The 20725-nt window shown below is 43.6% G+C and overlaps 1 protein-coding gene across 8 annotated transcripts in view; it reads right to left on the reverse strand.

Annotated features, from left to right (window-relative positions):
* Positions 1–7938: 7938 nt before the first annotated feature.
* The window catches only part of Nbea (neurobeachin), a 559026-nt gene continuing 546239 nt past the window's right edge, over positions 7939–20725 (reverse strand). For all 8 annotated transcript variants that reach the window (NM_001427608.1, XM_063282102.1, XM_063282100.1 and 5 more), the window contains 4 exons: positions 15025–15126; positions 12990–13186; positions 11487–11638; positions 7939–9730 (listed from right to left, as the gene is read on the reverse strand). In NM_001427608.1, coding sequence (NP_001414537.1) covers positions 9640–9730; positions 11487–11638; positions 12990–13186; positions 15025–15126 — 542 coding nt within the window. In that variant the 3' untranslated portion in view covers positions 7939–9639. The remainder of the gene's footprint in view (positions 9731–11486; positions 11639–12989; positions 13187–15024; positions 15127–20725) is intronic.

Raw genomic sequence — 20725 nt, forward strand, 5'->3', positions numbered from 1 at the left:
AGGTCCAGTATTTCTTGAGGAGCTGACCCCACATTCTCCCATTGCCATTAATTCTGCCATACCTCTCTTCCCAGGTCCTACATCCTCCAAAACTGGGATCTACAATACTTTTCCTCTTTTAAGCTTCTCTTGTCACAGCCACACAACCCTAACTAACATAGCACTGCTCCCCAATCCCCACCATTCAGGCAACTGGGAAGACTGAATTAGAGGACAGAGCATCCACACCCAACACTCCTGAGAGAGAGCACTGTCTCTGATTTTCGCAGTTAGAATTTTAGTCACAACCTGGTTTGCTTCCAACACCAGTGTGGTAGACAGGCTGCTTCGGGTACTTATTGGGGAAGGTTACACAGTAGTCTCCTTCAAGCCACTCTGTCCTTTGCCATCTTCAGTTCAGCTGGGCTGCTTGTTGACAGTTGATCCTTCTCATGGGATCCTCACCTGAGTATCCAACCATCCCTCCCAACCATTTGTGAACAAATTTGCCTTAATGCGCATAGCCTGGGGGGAGATGGTAGAAGATATAGGGCAGGGAAAGATGAGAGTGGGGGATTTATGTATCTAGTCTTGAGTAAGTCACTATCCATTCTGCATACAGACCTTCCAGAATGGTGGCTTTAAGGTCATCTACATTCCTGCTCATAACCCCTCATCTCCGCTTGCAAGGAAGCCCAATAAACTCATTGGTTCCCCAGAGTGAACCTAGTGGAATCATGCCTAGCAGTTTGACAATCAAACCTAGTGGTTTGTCTTTGGGACCTTAGGAGGAACCTAAGGATGAAATTTTAACAGCAGGGGAGGTTGTCTCTTTTTAAATACCTTGCAATGAACTGGTCAAGAGACAACAACACACAAAGCTAAGTTTCCTGAAAGCTATACCTGGTCCCTTTTGATCAATATGCCCCAGGTTTAACTTTATTTAGCTGTACTCATATATATCTTTGAATTTTACCTAATACTTTTATGGAAAAGGTCACATAAAACTAAGGTTGGGTTTTGTGGTTTATGCCTGTAATTCCAGCAATCAGGAAGCAGAAGCAGAAGGATCTTAGTTTGAAGGTAGCTTGGATGTAGCTCATGCTAGGCTATCTGGGCATATGATAACCTGTGTCACAACCAAACAACAACAAATGCCAGTCTGTACTGGGTATTTCTCATTGACCTCTTGAGTGCTTCATATATAGTGATTATTTCTGATGTGTCATTGGAGGAGACACTCGACCTCTCTGAATCTCACATCTTTTGTAAGGATGATTGGAACAATAATGTCAGTTCTGGGCACTTCTGGGAAGATAGGATGATAGTCATACAAGATGTACCCAGGTGGCTTTTAATAGCCTCTCCATACCACCATGGTTATGCTCAATGTTTATCTGATGTTTGTAGGCAGCAGTGACACCATATTGTGTCTTTCTTTTGGTGTAGCTGTTTTCCTCTGCTCCTCCTGCTCTCTGAAAATCCCTGCATGGGGGTGTGTTAAGCCCAAGTTGCAAGGACCCCAAAGACCACCCAGCAGCCAATTCTGATGTAAACACATAAGGGTCTTTATTACTTATGAGCTCTCAAGCAAGTACTCTCACCACTGCAGTGAAGTGAGAGCCTCAAGTCTAGGTAGGGGTCAGAGCATTTATTGTAGTTACAGCAAGCTCAGGGAATTTCCATATGGGTCAGCAAGTTAGTATTTAAAAACTGCATTTCTGGCACAATCTTTAGGAACCTAACACGTGTCAAAACCACCTGATGAGCAAGATGACTGTTATCTATTTTCTGCAGGACGCCTTAGGTATATATATACCTTGACCCCACTGTTGTATCCTGACTGGATGCTGCTAAGGGTGGGGTTGGGGGTTGGCATAGGATATTTGCTCAAGTAGACTTTGTGGTTTTCTTCCTAAAATTAGAGTTGGTTGGGCTTTACAGTGTAAAGTCTACATGCTCACCCACAAGCCTTATATCCTGATTAGATCTCATCTCTACGGAGTGAACTAATGCTGTCCCATTCTCCAAACAAAACAGGACAAAAAGATGAACATACTTGGTAAACCATCTAACCTTCTTTCCTGCCTGCCAGAGACACCGGTTTTGTTTTGTTTTGTTTTTTTAAATGCTTGTCTTGAATTAGCTGTGCGAGTATATTTGATGGTACTAACTTTTGATCTAATGTCATAGACATTGAGGAAAGGCAAGTAGGATTATCTGTGGCTTTTCTGTGCCTCTTCTTTCTTTAGGCCGTGGCACAGAACCCCTTGTGGAATTAGAGTCTTAATGATCAGAGAAAATAGCCAGAGTATTTCCTTATGGCCAGTCTCATGGTTTGAATAAGAATGGCTCCATTGGCTCATGTATGGAAGTGCTTAGTCCTCAGGGAGTGTCACCATTTTAAAAGGATTAAGAGGTGTGGCCTCACTGGAGGAAGTGTGTTACTGAGGGATGGGCTCTGATGTTCAAAAGCCCATGCCAAACTCAGAACCTCTCTCTTGGCCTCTGCATTGGGACACAGCTCTTAGTTATCCCAGCAGGAAGCTTGCTCGCTGCCCTGCTCTCTGCCATGGTGATTGCCCACTGCCATGCTCCCCGCCATGATGATAATGAACTAAACTTCTGAAACTGTATACAGGCCCCATTAAATGTTTTCATGTTGTTTAGAGTTGCTCGGTCGGTCATGGTGTCTCTTCACAGCAAGAGGACAGTGAGTAAGACAGCTAGCTTTTACACGAATACTCGGGTGAAGGTAAGTTTCAGGATGAGTAGCTTGCTCTGTGAAAGGGCTCCAGGTTCTGGGTCCTGCCACAGGACAGAGAATCCTGATATCTATGACAAGCGTCAGAGGTGAGGCAGGAGGTTAGGAGATCAGAGACTTCTCCAACCTTTAAGCACTCAGCAGGCCAAAGTTCTACATTTTGGTAATGTTATTTTTGAGTCCTGACAAATGAGTAGGTAAATGCTTGGTCAATCCGGGACCTGGAGTCTGGGCTTGAATACTGACTGTCTCCCTTCCTATTGACTCTGAGGTTTGGATCAGCTTCTCCCTGCTTCCTGAGGCATCTTTGGTGTGCAGTTGACAGAGCTCCGGAGGAAGGCACAGGGTTTGCAAACACAAAGGGCTACATAACTCTAGGTTATCATATGAACATCGAGTTCTCAAGTGCTGCTTCAAGGGCTCTGGGGAGTTCAAATGTCACTGGAGCTTTAAAAAAATTATTTTAGGGGTATTCAGGAGTGTGTGTGTGTGTGTGTGTGTGTGTGTGTGTGTGTGTGTGTGTATGTGTAGATATTATTCTAAACAGGCTTTCTCACAGAACCTAAATAATATTAAGTGGCTAGCCCAACATGGCAGTGAACCCAGGGGCTCTTCATCTCCCCCAGCACTAGGATAACAGATGGGTGACCCCAAACCCCTCGGTTGGCATTAACTTGGGAATCCCAGATCAGGCCCCAATGCTTACATGGCATTAATGGGGTCTGTGCTCTATTTCAGTGTGGTTGAGTCAATGTCTGTATCTACCACGTGCCAGCAGAAATTTGGATTTCACTTCAGTTTAGCATCTAGTAAGAGAGAGATTTTTGTTAGGTTTAGTTTTGGTTTTGTTATGGTCTTGCCATTCATCACCGAACGACGCCAGTATCATTGGGAAAGCAGGAGTGCAGACTAGAGAGTGGCAGGCTCGGGAGTGTTCTCGTTAAGCCCACCTAGGGTTTCCTTCTATGGCGCCCAGGAAGAGGAATGTAGGGTGGGTAGTTGTGTTTTGATTGACAAGCTTGGGTTATGTAAGCCTTTCTTTTGTGCACTTCTTCCCTCTGCAGCTAACTTACCAGACAGAAAAGGACATACCTGTTGATAAGCAGTGAGGATTTATAGATGGGTGCTGGTAAGACTTCTGTGTTCATCTGCCAAATTCATGTTTGCAATTAACCTTCAATAGTATTTGGATGATACTGAGGTGAGGCTTTGGGGGAGATAGTGAGGTTGTGAAGACGAGCCCTTGTGAATGGAGTTGGTACCCTTGTATGAAAGGACTGAGTTTGCCTGCTCTTTCTAGTATGGGGGAACATGGAAGGTATTATTTACAAACAGTTCATAGTTCACCAGATCTGCTGGCACTCAAGCTTGGACTTCCTAACCTTAAAGGCTGTAAGCAGTAGACTTCTACTGCTCATGATTTACCCAGTCTTCAGTATTTGATTATAGCTGCTTATATGAAAAACAGGTGTTAATCAAGCAGTGCATACAAATACCGTGTACATAAATCCAGTGAGCAAAGTACCTGTTGGTATTCTGTCTAAGCTCCACCCCACAGCTACCTGGCAGGAGTCAGGTATGCTCCACCCCACAGTTACCTAGCAACACCCAGCTGTGCCTGACTATATAAGGGGCTGCTTGCCCCTCCTCTCCCTCTTATTTCTTGTTCTTTGTTCTTCTCTGTTCTTGTCCCCCTTCCCGCTTCCCACCACATGTCCATGGCCAGCCTCCTTTCCTCTCTTCTACTCTTCTCTCATTAAACCTCTCCACATGGAACCATGTTGGCTTGGTGTGTTCTGTCTGGGCACGGGCCAAGATTTAAACCCTAACAGTACCTGCCCAGGTGGTAGAGGGTTGGCTTCCCGGAAGAGGAAGCATTGAAGCCAGGCAGTCAATATGCTGACCCTGCAGAGGACAGGAATGAGAGAGGACCATGAAACCCATGGGTGGAACCTGTGTATTCAGTGGTCATGTGCTGGTGAGATGGGGTATAGTTTTTAACTTTTCAAAGTGTGCATTTTTATTGCAATGTAATGTAACACAGAGAGATAAGAAGGTCACCACGAGGCTGTCAGTGGCAGTCTCAGATAAACTCTCCTTGATGGCACACGCAGAACAGAATTCCTGTGCTCTAATGGTCCCTTAAGGGCCCAATCCTGTACTCCCAAGTAGCCATGCTTCCTTATCCTGCTTAGACACACCTATCGAGAGATGGCACCACTTGCAGTGGATAGGGGTCCCATAGAAATAAATACCCATAGGGCAGGCTGACTTAGGCGACCCTCCAATTGAAACTCCTTCCGATAACTCTGAGTTATGTCAACTAGACAGCTGAAGCTAAGTAGAAAAGGGAACATCCAGAACTGTGAAGTCTGTATTTTGGGGGCAACTTGTACCCCTGGCCTCCTGGCTAGCATCTTCTGTGGTGTCACAGTCACCTGCTTATGTGGCCTTCTCTGTGTAGCACTGACAAGGTTGCTAACAAACTGACCATTCAGTGACAGCTAGAGGCCATAGAAGAGGAAGATACGTTTGTCTCCTCACTTCAGGATACAAATGAGAAATTAAGAACGAGTTCTAACAAGTCCCTTTCAGCCACATGCTACCTCTACCTAGAGATGGCATCACCAAAGTAGCATCTATGGAAGTGTCCTGGTTGGCAAGGCCTGAGTGCAAGAGGTCCATTCAAGAGATTAAATGCTATGACTGGCAGTCTCCGTAAATGTCATGATAGGAAGATAGGTTGATTTGCCCAATGAAGATGCAGAGCAGTTAAAATAGAGAAAGGATGCTGGGTAGTGAAAATACATTCTCACTAGAGTGTGGCCAGTAGAGGCGGTGTGGAGCACCTGAGAGCCAGGGGTTATACCAGGAACAAACAGTTGTGATGCTTAAAGTAATCCCTGTCAGAATTATCAATATAGCCCCATCTTAACTGAAGAGGGACATAATGAACTACTCACAAAGGATGGTCCCCAGTTTTGGATTCTGTCTTTATATCCCAATCAAAGAAGCTCTCACCCCAAATCATCTATCATCTGTCTTCTTTCAACAACTCTACGAACTTGGGTTAAAAGCAGTAATCAAGAATACTTCAATAGTCCCTCTTGCAGCTGGCCAGGACTTGGTTTTTCTCTAAGATGGGCACGAGTCCAGGATCTATATCCTGGACATTCTTGAGTTCTGTGGTGTAGACTGGGAGAAGGCAGTGAGAGGTTGGTGTGCTGGGCTAGAGCAAGTTTCTGGGGCCCTGACCATCCCAGGGAACTTTGTCACTTTTGCCTGAAGATCTGAAATCACCTGTTCCAGCAGTCACATGTCTCTAAGTGTACTGCTGAGACTCTTGTCTGAATCCAAATACTATCCCGAGGCTGTAAGATTAGAGTTCCAGTGCCCCAGAGGCTTATGGTCCAGAAAGAGGAAAGGTGTCAGTGTGTGCAGTGCTATGACAGGGACACACCAAGTGTTGGTAAGCTCAGCATGACAGTGGCCACTTCACCCAAGTGTCATCATGCAGTTTCAGGTACAGACACGCAGGGTGATTGTTTATAATGCATCCTAGGGACAGCCCATACCCTCCAGGTCACTTGTGAGTCAGAGAGCTGTCATCCCAAGCTCAGCTCCAGGAAGTGCAGATACACCATGGTAAGGAGGTGGGGTAATGATTGGTTTGTGAATTAGCATAAAAGACAATAGAAATGGTCATTCACTGAGTGACATTCAGAGAGTTGATTATAAATCAATTCATGAATGCAGAGTCTTGTCCTGTCTCTCTTCGTAACCATGAGACTCCTCTGAGGCCTTTAGCTGGCTCTTACAACAAGGGAGGTACCTGAACAAATGAGTTATAAGGCTTACAGAATCCAGTTTCTAGAACATGTGGGCATTGCTGTCACTTCAGTGAAAATGGTTGTCACATCACCCAAAACACCACCCTGACTTCACTGACCTCAAAGAAGAGCTGCATCTGTTTGTTAAAGTGTGTTTAATTTACAAGTTGTCTTTATTATAATGTTGTTTTGGAGTGGGGATGGAAGTACTTCTGTCTACCAAACAAGACTATGCAGGACCCAGGGAGTTGAAATCGATTTTGATGAGGTGTTAAATGCAGTGATGTGAATAGCCTGTGTACTCCCGGGGAGGAAGAACCCTGGAGAGAGGAGTGCAGCAATTCTCAGGAATTGCAATTCCATGGTTGTTTTTGTTCTAAGACTAAGCCTCTGGCAACAGCACAGCCTGCTCTTGAACTTGCTGTGTAGCTGAGATCAGGAATTACAGGTGACCTAGAATTAGTTGCACCTGGTCTATTCCATACTGGGGACTGAACCCAGCATTTTGTGCATGAACACAAGGCACTCTGCTACCTTCCCAGCTCTGAGCCAACTGTGTCCCCCTGAGGGACTTGTGTGCTCAGGGTTGGGACATTAGTTCTCAAATCAGGGTTGTTGAAAAGGGACAATACTTCTGATGGGGCAGATGCTGGGACCCTAGGTTGTGCTCTTTAAAGTCCCCATAAGGTGTTCTTAAGTTCCCAGCTATCAATTGCTTCTGCAGGATGCTGAGCAGGGTACAGCATGGAGAGGGGTCAGATTAGAGACTCCTTCTTATTAGTGGGTTTGGGGACAGTGTAGGTGACAGTGCTGGAAAGGAGGGTGCAGTTTCCAAACATTTTAGGCAGTAACTTACTTTTTGCAGTAATTGACAGATCGAACATGAATATGGTGGGCTGAAAGAGCTATGGGAGCCTGGGAAACCCGACAAGTGTTTGGGGTAGGATGGGGAGAGAGCCAGTTTTTCTTGGGGTTACACTGATCCTGTCCTTTCCATTACAGGAATACAGATGGCAGCCTTACCTGCCTGTCACCTGTAGCCAGCAGCTGCTCAGCTCCTCTAGGCCTCAGTCCTTGCCTAAGTCACTGCTGCATGATGACAAACACTGCAAAGTGTGGTTTTTAGATAAAAATGGCATTATCTGATAATCCTCACTTAAGATATTTCCTTTATCACTTGCTTCCTGTCCCCTGTGGCCTCTGTTGCCCACATTCCTGGCAATGGACAAGGAGACTGCTGGCTCTATTACAGGTCTGTTCAAGGTTTTGCATGTGAGGCCCTCGAATTTGAGTTTTCAAACTCAAGGGGCAGCAGCATAAGGAATGTGTGTCACTGAGGCATCCAGTGACTTGTGAGGCAATCAGTGAATTCTTTGCATATTTTATTTTTCTTTTTTTGATTTCCAACTCACACACATCTGGCATATTTTACATCTTTGCAATAAAACATGGTTACAATAGCTTAAGGAATTTATATATCCAAAATATTTCACCATGATCTCAAGATGAAATGACCTTGTCTTCCAGATGTTCAGTGCCTTCCCAATTCTAAGCTACAAACTCAAGATATTGCTCACAGCCTGGTGATGAATAACGTGATCAGTACACTGATTCCCCATAATTTCAGAATTTCATAAATACAAACAACAATGAAGAAGGAATAATTCAGTGCTAAAACTTTCTAGTACAAGGTGGATGACAGATAAGTAATCACAGCAATAAATAATGATATGCGTCTGGTGCAAAGTGCCAAGACAAAGAACCCATTATTCTGTTTATCTTTTGAAATAAATGACTGCAAATGAGTGTAAATTCTGAGAAAATTACATTCCTGTAACATGCCTCATAGCCCTACCGACACGATATGTACATCTATGACAATACAGTCACCAAATATACAAAGAAGAAACATGAAGAAAATGTATAGACCCCTGGGTGATAGCTGGATCGGGACAATGGATGGAAAAATCATTTGAGAGCCATCATTTTATATTGTAAAAATGAAGTGCCTTAGGCTAGGAGTGTGGCTTTACGGGAGAATCTCACACGAATGAAAGGGATGTTGGTTCTTGTTTAATAGAGTCTGACTCATTATTAAACTATGCTATTTGAGGACCAAAGAAGGGGAAATGTTAGCATCCTGATCCTCCCAACATGTAGACATGGAGCCAGGGCTGACCCAGGGGAGATAGATGTCCAGGTGCTGGGAAGTTGATGCAATGGGACTAATGATAGACTCCCATTTACACACAGTAGAAACCAGGCCCTCATACCCACGCTCCCTTCCTGTTGCATTTTCAGGTCCTAAAGGGCAGGAGGGCTGAATTTTCTTTGTATAAAGTACCAACAGTGGCAAATAATGGCTTAGTATCCAAATGCTATATGAGCAAATCTCACTGAGAAGGGATGAATTTAGATTAAAAAGTGCAAACCATATTTTAGTGAAAATGTCAAAAAATTATGGATCGAGCCCAAATTCAACCCTTTTGAACAAGCTGTGTTCTCTCCGTTTCCTAGCTTGAATGCACCTGTTCCATCAAGACGTGGGGGAGTAGGGAGCATGCAGGTTGTAACTCCACAGTAAATTAACAAAGGCTGCTCTTTCTTTATACAAGGTTTCACTTTTACAAAAGTATCCCTTTAAATAAGATGCATATGATGTACAAAGTATCAAACGTGGGTTTTTTTCTCAGCTTGAAAAGAGGCTGGAAATGGGATGCAGGTTAGGTTCAAAGCTTCAACTTTGTAACAACTGGGCACAAGGTTCCTCAGAATTGTCAAAAGTCTCTTGTGAGGCTTCCTACAACCTTTTACGGCGATATATGAAATAATTACCAAAACGTCTCCTAATTCAGATAATTTACATGATATAAGCTTGCTTGACAGCAGCTGGTGTTCAGTCTTGGAAAAACTGGGTGAAATGGCTCCCGACTATGATGTTCGGCGACTGCTGGGTGCGATGGATGTACAAACAGAGGCCGATGTGGACCAATGTCCCCACCAGAGATACTGCCCTTCCACAGAGCACTTGTGCTCCCACTTGAACGTGGCTTCTGCTGCTTCTCTTCAGTACCTGTTCTGATGCTCATAATGCCATCGATTAAAATCTATATTAAAAGCTACAATGCTGCCGGAAGCCATGCCAGTGATCAGAGTCCTGCAAGAGCAGAGATGGTGAGAGAAACAGGAAAATAATATGCACTTGGCCGCTGTGTGCTGACACTCAGCCATTCCCAAGTCTTCACTGTGTTCACCGAGAGAGGTGGAGCATTTCCTCTCACTTCCACTAAGAGCTGCTGAGCTACTGCAGAGTCCTGCTGGAGAGCGCAAGTCCAGTCCATCAAACCACACATTCTAGTGTGACTTGGGGTCCATTGCCTCTCAGCTATCATATTCATGGCCTATCACATCCTCTTCTGGGACAAGCCTGGACTTTTCTGTGGAAATCTGACCTTTTATGCCTAGTGTCCTTTAACCACTCCACCCCTTACCTGTGTACTATATAACCTGGCTGTGCTTATATGAACCAAAGAGAGGGAAATGTTAGCACCCCTACCACAAGTCTTCCTGAAGCCTCAGGTACCAATTTCCTTTTGTCTGTTGGATGGCTTAACTACTGCACAGCAGCAGTAGGTAGTATCATAAAACCTGCTGACAGTACATCCATCCTGAGTCATTGTCACCATGCAGGTGAGATCATCACTATCCTCTCTTGCTTGTGCCTCCTAAACCAATCAGAGGCTCCTTTTTCTGGGGTGGCTCAATACCAATGACTGAGTTCAAGTCTCATGACATTCTTAAGTGTGCTTATCCATTAATCCAGCCTGTCATCAGACAAATGTGTCCTGTACATACTTCCCCATTATGTATAAGTTATACTTCCTGTGCATAAACTGTCCCATACAGCACTGCTCTACACAGCACACATAATCAAAATTAATAATAACATTAAAATGGAAATAGGAAGATAGTTAACACCTTTCCTACACTATTATGGCTATGTTCCCTGATGCGGGCTCTGACCCAGCCTGACAAATGTTTCCTCCTTAGACTCCCACATGGCCAGTCATCTCCTCCCAGGGTTTGGTCTTGTTCCGCTGGCAATTAGGTTAGGGCCATATGCTGGGTCACTTCATTATGTATCCTTAGTGCTTTGTAGGATTACTTCAGTTCTAATATTGGTAACAGATATTTGCAAAAAGCAAGTGAATGAATTGAAGGAAAAAATGTTTAATCTACTTGAAGATCGACATTTTAAACACATTTAAAAAACACTCATGCACATACAAATAATTAGGAAGTGAGCCACACCTACTTACTGGTCGTTTCCAATAGTAAGCACAAACTTTCCTTAGAAATGTTTATTTTCCAGAGTGCATCAAGTCACATTGTCTTTCTCTTTCCTTCTTTGTATGTGTGCATGTGTGTGTGTGCGTGTGCACGTGTGTGCATGAGATGAGGTCTCTTTCTGTCCTGGAGCACTAGGACAGGCTGGCTGGTCCACACACCCTAGGGACCGGCATGTCTTATCTCTATGGGGCAGAGGTTACAATGGTGCACACTGACTGGCATCTCTATGGGATTCTGAGGGCTGAACTTGCGTCTTCATACTTACACAGTAAGCACTTTACTGACTGGACCTGCATGTTGTTTTTAATTCATGTTCTCTATACCATCCTACTATATTGTAAAAATGCTTTGTTATACTTATAATATGTGTTAATGTTTAAAATATATCAAAGCCAAAATCCTTCCAAGAAACATTTCTGATAGTTAAAAACTGGGCCTTCCGTAGGGTTCTTACTCGGCTCCCGCTTGGCCTGTTGGTGCTCTTTCTTCCCTCTGGGTGAGATGAGGAAAATGCCAAGCTCCTGACCTGTTTCCGTGATCACACTGCCCTTGACATGGCTTACCTTTGGTCATGGGATAAATCCATCGCTCTAATACCAGCATCACATCCAGGGTAAATGTACAGCTGCTTAAAGTCACAGGCCTGCCAGACCTCCACCACACCATTGTCCCCTCCAGTCACCAGGTTCTGTCCATCACTGCTCAGGAGAATAGCCTACAGGAAAAAAAGGCAGATATGAACTACCTCTTCATTTGTTTCATGTCAATGGCCATGACTGATCAGTCAAGCATCTGCTCTAGTGTATGCAAGCTTAATCAGCCAACCAGACAACCACCAATGCTCAACCAACCTCCTCCTATCTATCAACTAACCAAGCAAATGCCAACCAACTAGACGACTGTCAGCCAACTATCGATCAACCAACAATATTCAACCAACTAACCATCAAACAACCAGGAGTCAGCTCACCAGCCAACAACCAACAACCCAGAGTCAACCTCACATTAGCCCCTTATCTGGCCAACTGTCCAAGTTTCTTGAGCTTTTTTCAATATGGAATCTATCAGAGTTTTAGGTTTGGTTCCCAACACCCATGGCTCACAAGCACCATAACTCCAGATCTAGGGGATCTGATGCCCTTTTCTGGTCCCTGAATTCAAGTGTGTACACTCCTTGTTCCCCCAAAAATAGCATAGTTAAAAATTAAATAAAATCTTTAAAATTGATTTAGTTATAAAATTACTAAAGCCACAATGGGAATATCACCATCTAACCTAGGAAGAACTTGTGAGAACATTGCATTTTGTGAGACTGAAGGTGTTAATAGAGACTTAGCATAAAGAACAGAAGCATATTTTCCAATAGTTCCTAGATCCCAGGCACCAGTCATTGTGCTGATGCAGGGGCATCAGTGAATGAGGGCAACAGGAACTTGAAGCAGTAGTCAGGGTTCTCAGGACAGGCATCTTCATTGTGTAGTGCTGTGTATCCTGGCCATTTTTCTGTTAACTTGGCAGAATCCTAGAATATCTAGGAAGAAGGGATCTTAACTGAAAAAGTGGCTCCATGAGATTGGGCTGTAGGCAAACCTTGTAGGACATTTTCTTAATTAGAGATTGAGGGGAAGGGTCCAGCCCATTGCGGGTGGTGGCATCCTTGGGCAGCTGGTCCGGACAGGGGCACATGCCAATAAGCAGTGTTCCTCTTTGGGCTGTTTCAGTTCCTGTCTTGAGTTTCTGACCTCTCTTCATGATGTACTGTGATCAAGCTAAAATAAACCTTTCCTCTCCAAGTTGCTTCTAGTCAGGTTGTTTTACCCTAACTAGAATGCTCTGGGAGCATAGTCATGAGATCACTGCTTGTGGAGGAACTTGGAATGCTTTCTTCTAGGCAAATAGATGTGGTCTTTAGAGTCTAACTTGCTGAACATATTCAGGACTGAGAAATCTTCGGTTTGTATCAGCACATGTTTAAGTGGAGGTTGGGGAAGCTCTACACCAAGCCATTTTATGTCAAGCAAGTTTGACTCCCATGGCTTCTTGTTGCTTAACCCTGATGTACTCACCCTAGTGGAATCGTTGATCTCCATTTGAGCCAAAAGTTTCCCATTGATGCTGAAGTTGCTAAACCGTCCTCGCTCATAGTATATGATGCAATGGCCTTCACTGGAAACAGAAATTAGGCGTGGAAATAAGCAGTTTTCTGGTCCTTCCAGGGCCCTCAGCAGGTCTCCAGTGATGGTATGAACAAGGCAAGGGCCCTCTGCAGTGGGGAACAGAGATGCAGGCAGTTAGAGAGAACACCAGTGCCTACTCAGATGTGTTAAAGGAGATGAAGACAACAGAAGTGTGCTGTGGCTACAGCACTCAGGCACACATACATGCATGTACACACACTCACTACACCTACCTATGCTGACACACACACACACACACACACACACACACACACACACGAACTTCTCAGGCACTCCCCAGTAGTGCAGCACCCAAGTGCTCCGAAGTTTTAGTGACTCCCCCACTTCAGACAGCAGTCATCACAGTAGGCTTTAGTTCCAAGGTCAGGTGAGTACAGACCGTGCCCAAGAAGTCTGATCTACTGTGGTTTTGAAGGTTCTTTTTTTTTTTCTTTAAAAAAATTTTTTTATTAGATATATTTCCTTACTTACATTTCAAATGTTATTCCCCTTCTTGGTTTCCTGTCCATAAACCCCCATCCCTTCCCCTCCCCCATATGGGTATTCCCCCCATAAGAGAGTGCTGAGAACAGTAGGTGAATTTCCCCACGTGGATCAGATTTCAGCGTCATAGGCTAGATATGTCATGGTCAAGCAAGCTTTGCCTTTGCCTATAGTGTATGTGTCTGATGTAAGTGTGCAATTAAGAAGTACACCAAGTAATTCTGACTACAGATTTTTTTTTTTGCCTTTTAAAATTAACAGTGGGGCAAAAGTGTAAAGGGGTATAGAAAGATTATTTTATTCAGGGCAATTTTATGGCTGTGAAACATATATTAAAGATGAACGTCCTGCTAGCCTAATGGAGACAAGCGCTGTGACTCCCCACTGTGTGCTCCCCTCCTTGCTCACTCAGCTAAAGCCTGCATGAAGTGTGGAGGAGACCTTTTTACCTGTTGATTCCATTGATTTCAAAGACTACATTTTTACAGAAAGGCATCAGTATGGAACTGCACTTGGTCTCTCCTCTGATTAATACAGGGAGGGTGGGCTATGGAGCCTGGCGGGAAGGGCACAACCTCTTGGCTGTCAGCACATGCAGGAAAGTAGCAGCTGCACTACTAGGAGGGCAAGGCTCACTTTCTTGTTCCAAAACACAAAGTATATGGTGTCTTGTCGTCAGAATCCTCATTCTTCATAAAGTTGCGGAACAATTCTTGACAACAAAATCTAACCACCTGGAGTCTTAGAGTTTGATAAAAATAAAAATAAAACAATCCGCCCCCCCCCCCCCCAAGCAACTTTAAAGCATTCCAACTGAAAATAACGCTCTTCACCTCTTGGGCTCTAGGCTTCTGCTCAGTTCTGGCTGGCTAGCCCCCTACACTGCAGCACTCCTGGTCTTTCTGCCTAGAGAGTTCCCACAGAATACTGTAATCCCTGTCAGAAGAGCCACCTAAGTTACCTCTCCAGATGACAAATCTTCCACAGAGGCAAGGAAACAGGGTCTGTCCCTTTCTCTCCATCCCTGCGCAGTTAGCTCTGCATGGACAGGGCCTGTCCTAAGGCCACACTGGTGACTAACCTAATCCACATTCCCACCGTAGAGGCTGCATGCCTCCTTTGCCTTTTAAACGCCCCCTTCGTGGCTGGATCATATGGATTCATTGACGGTTTAATTTACGGTTCATTGACGGTTTGTTTGGGTGTAGTCACCAGAATGCTGGTGACTACATCATAAACTTTTAGCTATATTTTGTATCAGCACTGGAAAATATTACTAATACTTGATAAAACTAAGCAACAGCAGAGAACCCAGAGATTACGTTTATCTATGTAGAATCTCTGGAAGAAATCAACAAGAGTAACAGCTAGAAAATGCTTAATTGTCTAGAGACAGAATATGAAAGATACGGCTTCTGACCTTTAGCACCACTGATGACAAGTCCGAGTTCTGCACAGACGGAGACACAGACAACTTCATGGTCATGGCCTGTGAGGACAGCCCTGGGCGCAGGATAGTCACCTACAAGGAAACGGTAGCAAGGTGTCACTGGAGACCAGTACAGGCCTGATGACATACTCAGTGATGATGAGGAAGGCCATGGCCAGGCCACACACTTTGCCTTCCTGTGTAATGAGGTCTAATCCTGTCCCTGCTCCAGGGTGGTTGGGGCAGCAGGGAAGTTAATCCATGTGAGTGCTCAGAAGTGCCAGAGGTTATCTGCTCAACTAGGCAGTTATGTGTGGAATCGTGTAGTTACTGCAACATTGTGTGAGGCCAGGCCATCTTCCTACCTCTAGTTCCACTCACATATGAACACAGGGGACACAGAGCACTGGGCAACAGTAAATGGTTTCTGAATGTACCATGACTTAAAATCGACTCAGAACCCAATGATAATGAGCATGCACTGTTTCTGGCAGCTGGTAGCTCACTCACTGTGGGTGTGGCTCTGAAAACGTTTGTCCTTCTAGAGTGTGCGCCTTCAGACCACACAACGTTAGTGAATAATTATGGAAGCACCTGACTTGGATTCTGCCAGCACAGATTCGTTTTCTGCTACTGTAGGCACATGATGTTACCTACTCCTACTGTCATCCTCGGCATGATCTGCTTAGGAAATGTTTGGTTTGATTGTATCAGACTGTGTGACCTGAAGTTGCTAACAGGATTTTGATAAGGATCCTTTACTCTGAGTTGGGATTAAGACATAATTTCCAACCATTTATGAAAGTGACCACACATACTCCTGCCATTTTGTAATGTGCACTTGTATGAAGTGGCAATCTCAGCATCGAGAACAATAAAAGCAGAATGTCTACTGACTCTGAAAATGTCTACAATGTTCTATATCCACCAGCTTACTGTGTCAACCAAGAGTTAATTCTCCATGTTGAAACAAACACCTCCATCTCATCAGTATGAAGACTTGCTTCCTCTTTTAATAAACTGCAAGTAGACCAAAGAAGTTTTTAACACATGTCTATGTTTTATCACAGGTAAATGTTGATTTGTATACCTCGTTCTACACCTGTATAATGATGGCTGTGTAGAAATGTAATGGGTGAAAAGGGGTAGAGAGTGGACAAGGTTTAAGGAACTTCCCTGGCCCACAATCTGGCACTATAGTGTCACTCAGCCCCTTCCCCAGTGCCTACTGTGACAAGAGCTGGATTTGAGAGGGGCTTCCATTTTTGAATCTCATGCTTTTATTCCTATTGCCCATGAGGGAAGCAGGAGAAAGATACGGGCAAAGTTGTGAAGGAAAGACAAGTGTCTCAAATTTCTACTTCTTAGGATAAAACTAGGTAGGAAGTGAGGCTGACCTATCTTCCATTGGTCTCCTCAGCTCTGAATATGCTCCCCAACTGCCTGTCTGCCTTCTACTGTGGAGGAGCTGAGCCAGAGTTGTCAAAAGCAAGAACATCCAGCATTTGGCAGCAATATCAGTGGTAGCTCGTAATACAAGGTTTCCAAGAATAATACACTTGTTCCTATGTGGCTTTTCTCTACCCATGCTTCTTATTTTTAAAATGGTTATACTAAACTCATATTGCATATGCCATTGGTTGATCTTAGATGTCTGCAGTATTAGCAAAGAGCACAAAATATATATGAAGCCATCCTTTGGCATATATCTGAACACAATGACTTCATTTTATGTCTCTAGCTTTGCAAGTCACTGTTCTTGCACCCTGAAGAGCCACACTGTAACCTGGATCTTATAACTGCAACCAACCCTTTCAGAATTCTAGAAAACTTATGTTACAATAGGTCAGGGTATATTTCCTGGAGGACAGGACATTGAATGATATTCTGTACTAAATCTCACTTATTCCAATGAGACTAACTTCCTTCAGGTAGTTGCACAGTTGAAATCCCTTTGTGGTTATAACTGTGCTGTAATTTTTTCCTGTGGAGTTTTGCTTTGAGATTGTAGGATTGTTTTTCCTCTAACGAGGGTGCAGAGGCCTAAGAACACATTCACAAGGTTTGAGAGTAACTTTCTCTCTCTGTTCCTTCCTTTGGGATGATGATGACAATTTTTGCTCTCTTTAAAAAGAACCAAGTTGATTCTTCCACATAGCAGCCAGATTTGCCTTTGTTTCTAGAATTAGGAAATTTTTAAAATATTTATTACACATTAAGTATTTATATGTTTAAGATTAAAGAAATAAAATGAATTCCTTTGTTCTCAGCCCTGCATAAGAAATTTAGAACTGTGAATTCGCCCTTCTCATATCTAGAGCATCACATAATTTTAACGTTCCCTGTCTTCTGTTGCTTGTTTATATGGAATAGATTGCTTAGCTTGGGAACTTGTTGCATTCCTTGCCTGCATTTTCTCTGTGAACTTATTCTACATGGGTAGTACCCCCACAGACCCATCTTGTCTGCATGGGTACCCCCAACCCGCTCTTGTCTTTCAGAGAACTGCCTTGTGTTTTGGCCTTAGATCCTGGCATTCCTCCTTCTAAGAACTGTCCTGGCCCGACACCCTGGCACTCACTGTACAGGGGCAGGTGCAGAGACAAGAAGGCTCAAGGGCTGGTGTGTGCACCTGCTGCCTAGACGCCCCTTTGGCACTGATGTGACAGTGGGAGGGGGGTTGCTATTTTATGCATCTCTAGAGATTATCTGTGTTGGGTGAGTTTCTCAGATTTATCAAAAAGCAGTCTCCTGCTGATGCATTTCTGAAATGCAGACTGGGAGGATAGGCATGGCAGTCCACACAGTGTACTTTCAGCTCTAAATCTATGAACTATTGTAATGGGCTTTGGATAATGGAAAGTATCTCTCACAGTCTTGAGTTTATCTGAAACATATTCACACAACTGAATAACTGTGTTTCTAAGATAGTCCTAGTTTCCTGTTAAAGTAAGAATTGTATATTAATAGGATGATGTGTATATGCACTTGTAATGCCAAAGCTTGACACCCAATGTTTTCTATTATGTTTAACCTCAGTTTTGGGACAGGGTGTTTCAGTAATCTGGAGCTGATATTTTGGCTAGGCTTCCTGGCCAGTGACCACCCAGTGCTGGAGCATAGATGTGCAGGGTCACTCCTGGCCACTCCAATATGTGCTGAGGAATCCAAACACAGACCCCTCCTATTTGGTCACTGCACTTACACATTGAGCCTTCTCTTCCAGACCTATTTTTAGTCTCTCTCATTATTCTGGAGATATTCATACATTGAAAAATCCTGAATATAAATCTTTAATAAACTGTTAGAAATGAAGTTATTTCCCTTATATGAAAAAAATTCAATTGTAAAGAATTGGTAAAAAAGAACAAAAACCATTTTTTTGATTTCTTATGCAATATATTTTCCACAAGGAAGTAAGCTCTTTGATGACCCATCCTCAAAGACCCATTACACTATGATCTCCTCGAAGCATGGAGGGGTGGAGCCTGGATGGTAAGTGGTACTATTTAGGGGCACTGCTGTTTTTAAACTGCTCCAGCTTCAGCTGAGAAAGTAGAGAAAATATTCTTCAAAGCTTTTTGAGTTGGGAAATCTGTAGCGAGGACAAGAGCTTTTCCTATATTTCATTACCAGAGACAGATGTCACACTACCCAACAGTCACCCGAGATCTTGGTAATACCCTGTCACTGTCACGTCCCAGCTGATGGATGGAGCTCAGGGTTAAAGGGCCTGGCACGGAGGGAGGGGCAGGTGAGACCTCCCCTCCGAGGATCACGCACTTCTGCCCTTCCCCACCATTTCCTCAAGGATGAGGGATCTTGCCTCACTCCAGTGCAATGCACGATAAGGAACAAATCCTCTGGCCCTCACAGGTCAGCACTGGAAACTCTAAACACTCTAAACAGAAAAGGCTTGCAACAAATAGAGTCCATCTCACCTTTATCAAGTAAGTTCGGTATCCTTGAAAGGCTGTCCCGGTTGCCCACAGATGTGGCAGGAGAGCTCTCCTTAGGATGGTCTGCAGCCTTGTGAGATGGTCAGCACAAAGCCTAAGGCTCTGGGCCCCACAGTCCTCAGTTCAGGTCTGTGAGTACCAGAGGGTGAACCCCAGTGACATACTGGGGTTTATTTCTGGCCTGAGGACTGACATTACAGAATCAAGATACAAACCATTTTCATCCACTGCTGACACTTAAAAAATATGATGGTGTTTTAATTTAAAGTTCTAAAATAAAGCATCAAATGTTACAGGAATTTCATCGACTCTGTGATTTCAAATATTTACCAGAAATTTCCTGGAATAGCTAAGACTGGTAGCACCTAATTAAAATACTTTAATGTTACTGCATCAGATCCCTGGGGTTGAGAAAGGAGCCAACTAGCTTCATATATATGTATATGTATGTATATATAGTTATATAAGTATATACACATACATATGAATTTATGCATATGTTTAATTAAAGCTTGCCTCTGGTCAGTCTCTGTCCATACCCTAGCTCTTATCACACTGTTGTTGGTCAGTGGAGGCTGAGGTTTGTCTTTCGATGAGAGGCTGGTCAGTGTGGTAGATGTTGGGCTGAAGTCTGAGTCTAACATGATAGGTGCCCAGAGAAGGTGCGTGTGCACAGCTGGGATGTCTTTTCAGCCTGCTCCGTTCCCAGTCTGTACAATGTCTACACATGAGCATAGAGACCTGGCCTTAACACTGAAGGAGAACAGCATATAACCATCTCAGTGGATACTGGTGGATTCGATTTGAAAGATGAGCACTAAATTCCCTTTCAGGATTTTATATTGCTATGGTTTTTAAATTTTAATATGTATGTATCACTCAAAATAAACATTTAAATCACATTCTTTAAAACAGATTTGGTCTTGAGCTGAGTTCCTAATGCATTTTTGGGGTCTACTGAAGACACAACGATGTTAACTCGCTCCTCTTGTGACTATCTTGTTGGAAGCTACAGCACGTAATGAGAGCTGTCAAGTCCCAAGATCAATGAAACTTGTGCCCTGGGGATTCCATAGGAATAGCATTGATCTGGTTAAAGCTCACCAGTCAGAGATGGGCTGTAATATATTGCAAAGAAGGGCTCTAGAGGATAAGCGGCCAAGTCCAAGACACCTACCTGACAAAAAATTCAATCAGCTCGAGCACAAATTGCCTGCTCTGCTCTGCGTTCTTTCATGCAGGAGGCTGCTTCCAATTAAAGTGCGCAAATTAATTTTTATCACTTCCAAATTAGTTTCAGAATTTGTGTAAGGCTGTTTCAGATGAAAGCACCTGTCCCTCACGTATCTGTGAGACTGTTATCTAGCCAGGGCCTATTGTAAAGCTCCAGGATGATTCCTACGTTCAGTGCCCCATGAAAGAATAACAATAGTATCATCAATATAAGACGTGCTAATGAACAGAACCATTTGACCTGCAGCATGAGCAGGCAGCCTGTTCCTTCAGAGTCTGGAATTCTGGGTCATAATCTATTTTTCACAAACTTCTATTGTGTTAGTGACGCAGTCATAGAAATGGTAAAAACAAAAAAACCTAGAAGACAGTATGAGATTTTCTGAGATGTCTAAATGAGTCACAACAATATACTTGACATAACGAAACTAACCTTTCTATACACTTGCCTAAAAATCTACAAACATTACTTATTTTTTGGTAGAATAAGGCATACATTA

Source organism: Rattus norvegicus, chromosome 2 (genome assembly GCF_036323735.1).
Source record: "Rattus norvegicus strain BN/NHsdMcwi chromosome 2, GRCr8, whole genome shotgun sequence".
Classification (NCBI taxonomy): Eukaryota; Metazoa; Chordata; class Mammalia; order Rodentia; family Muridae; genus Rattus; species Rattus norvegicus.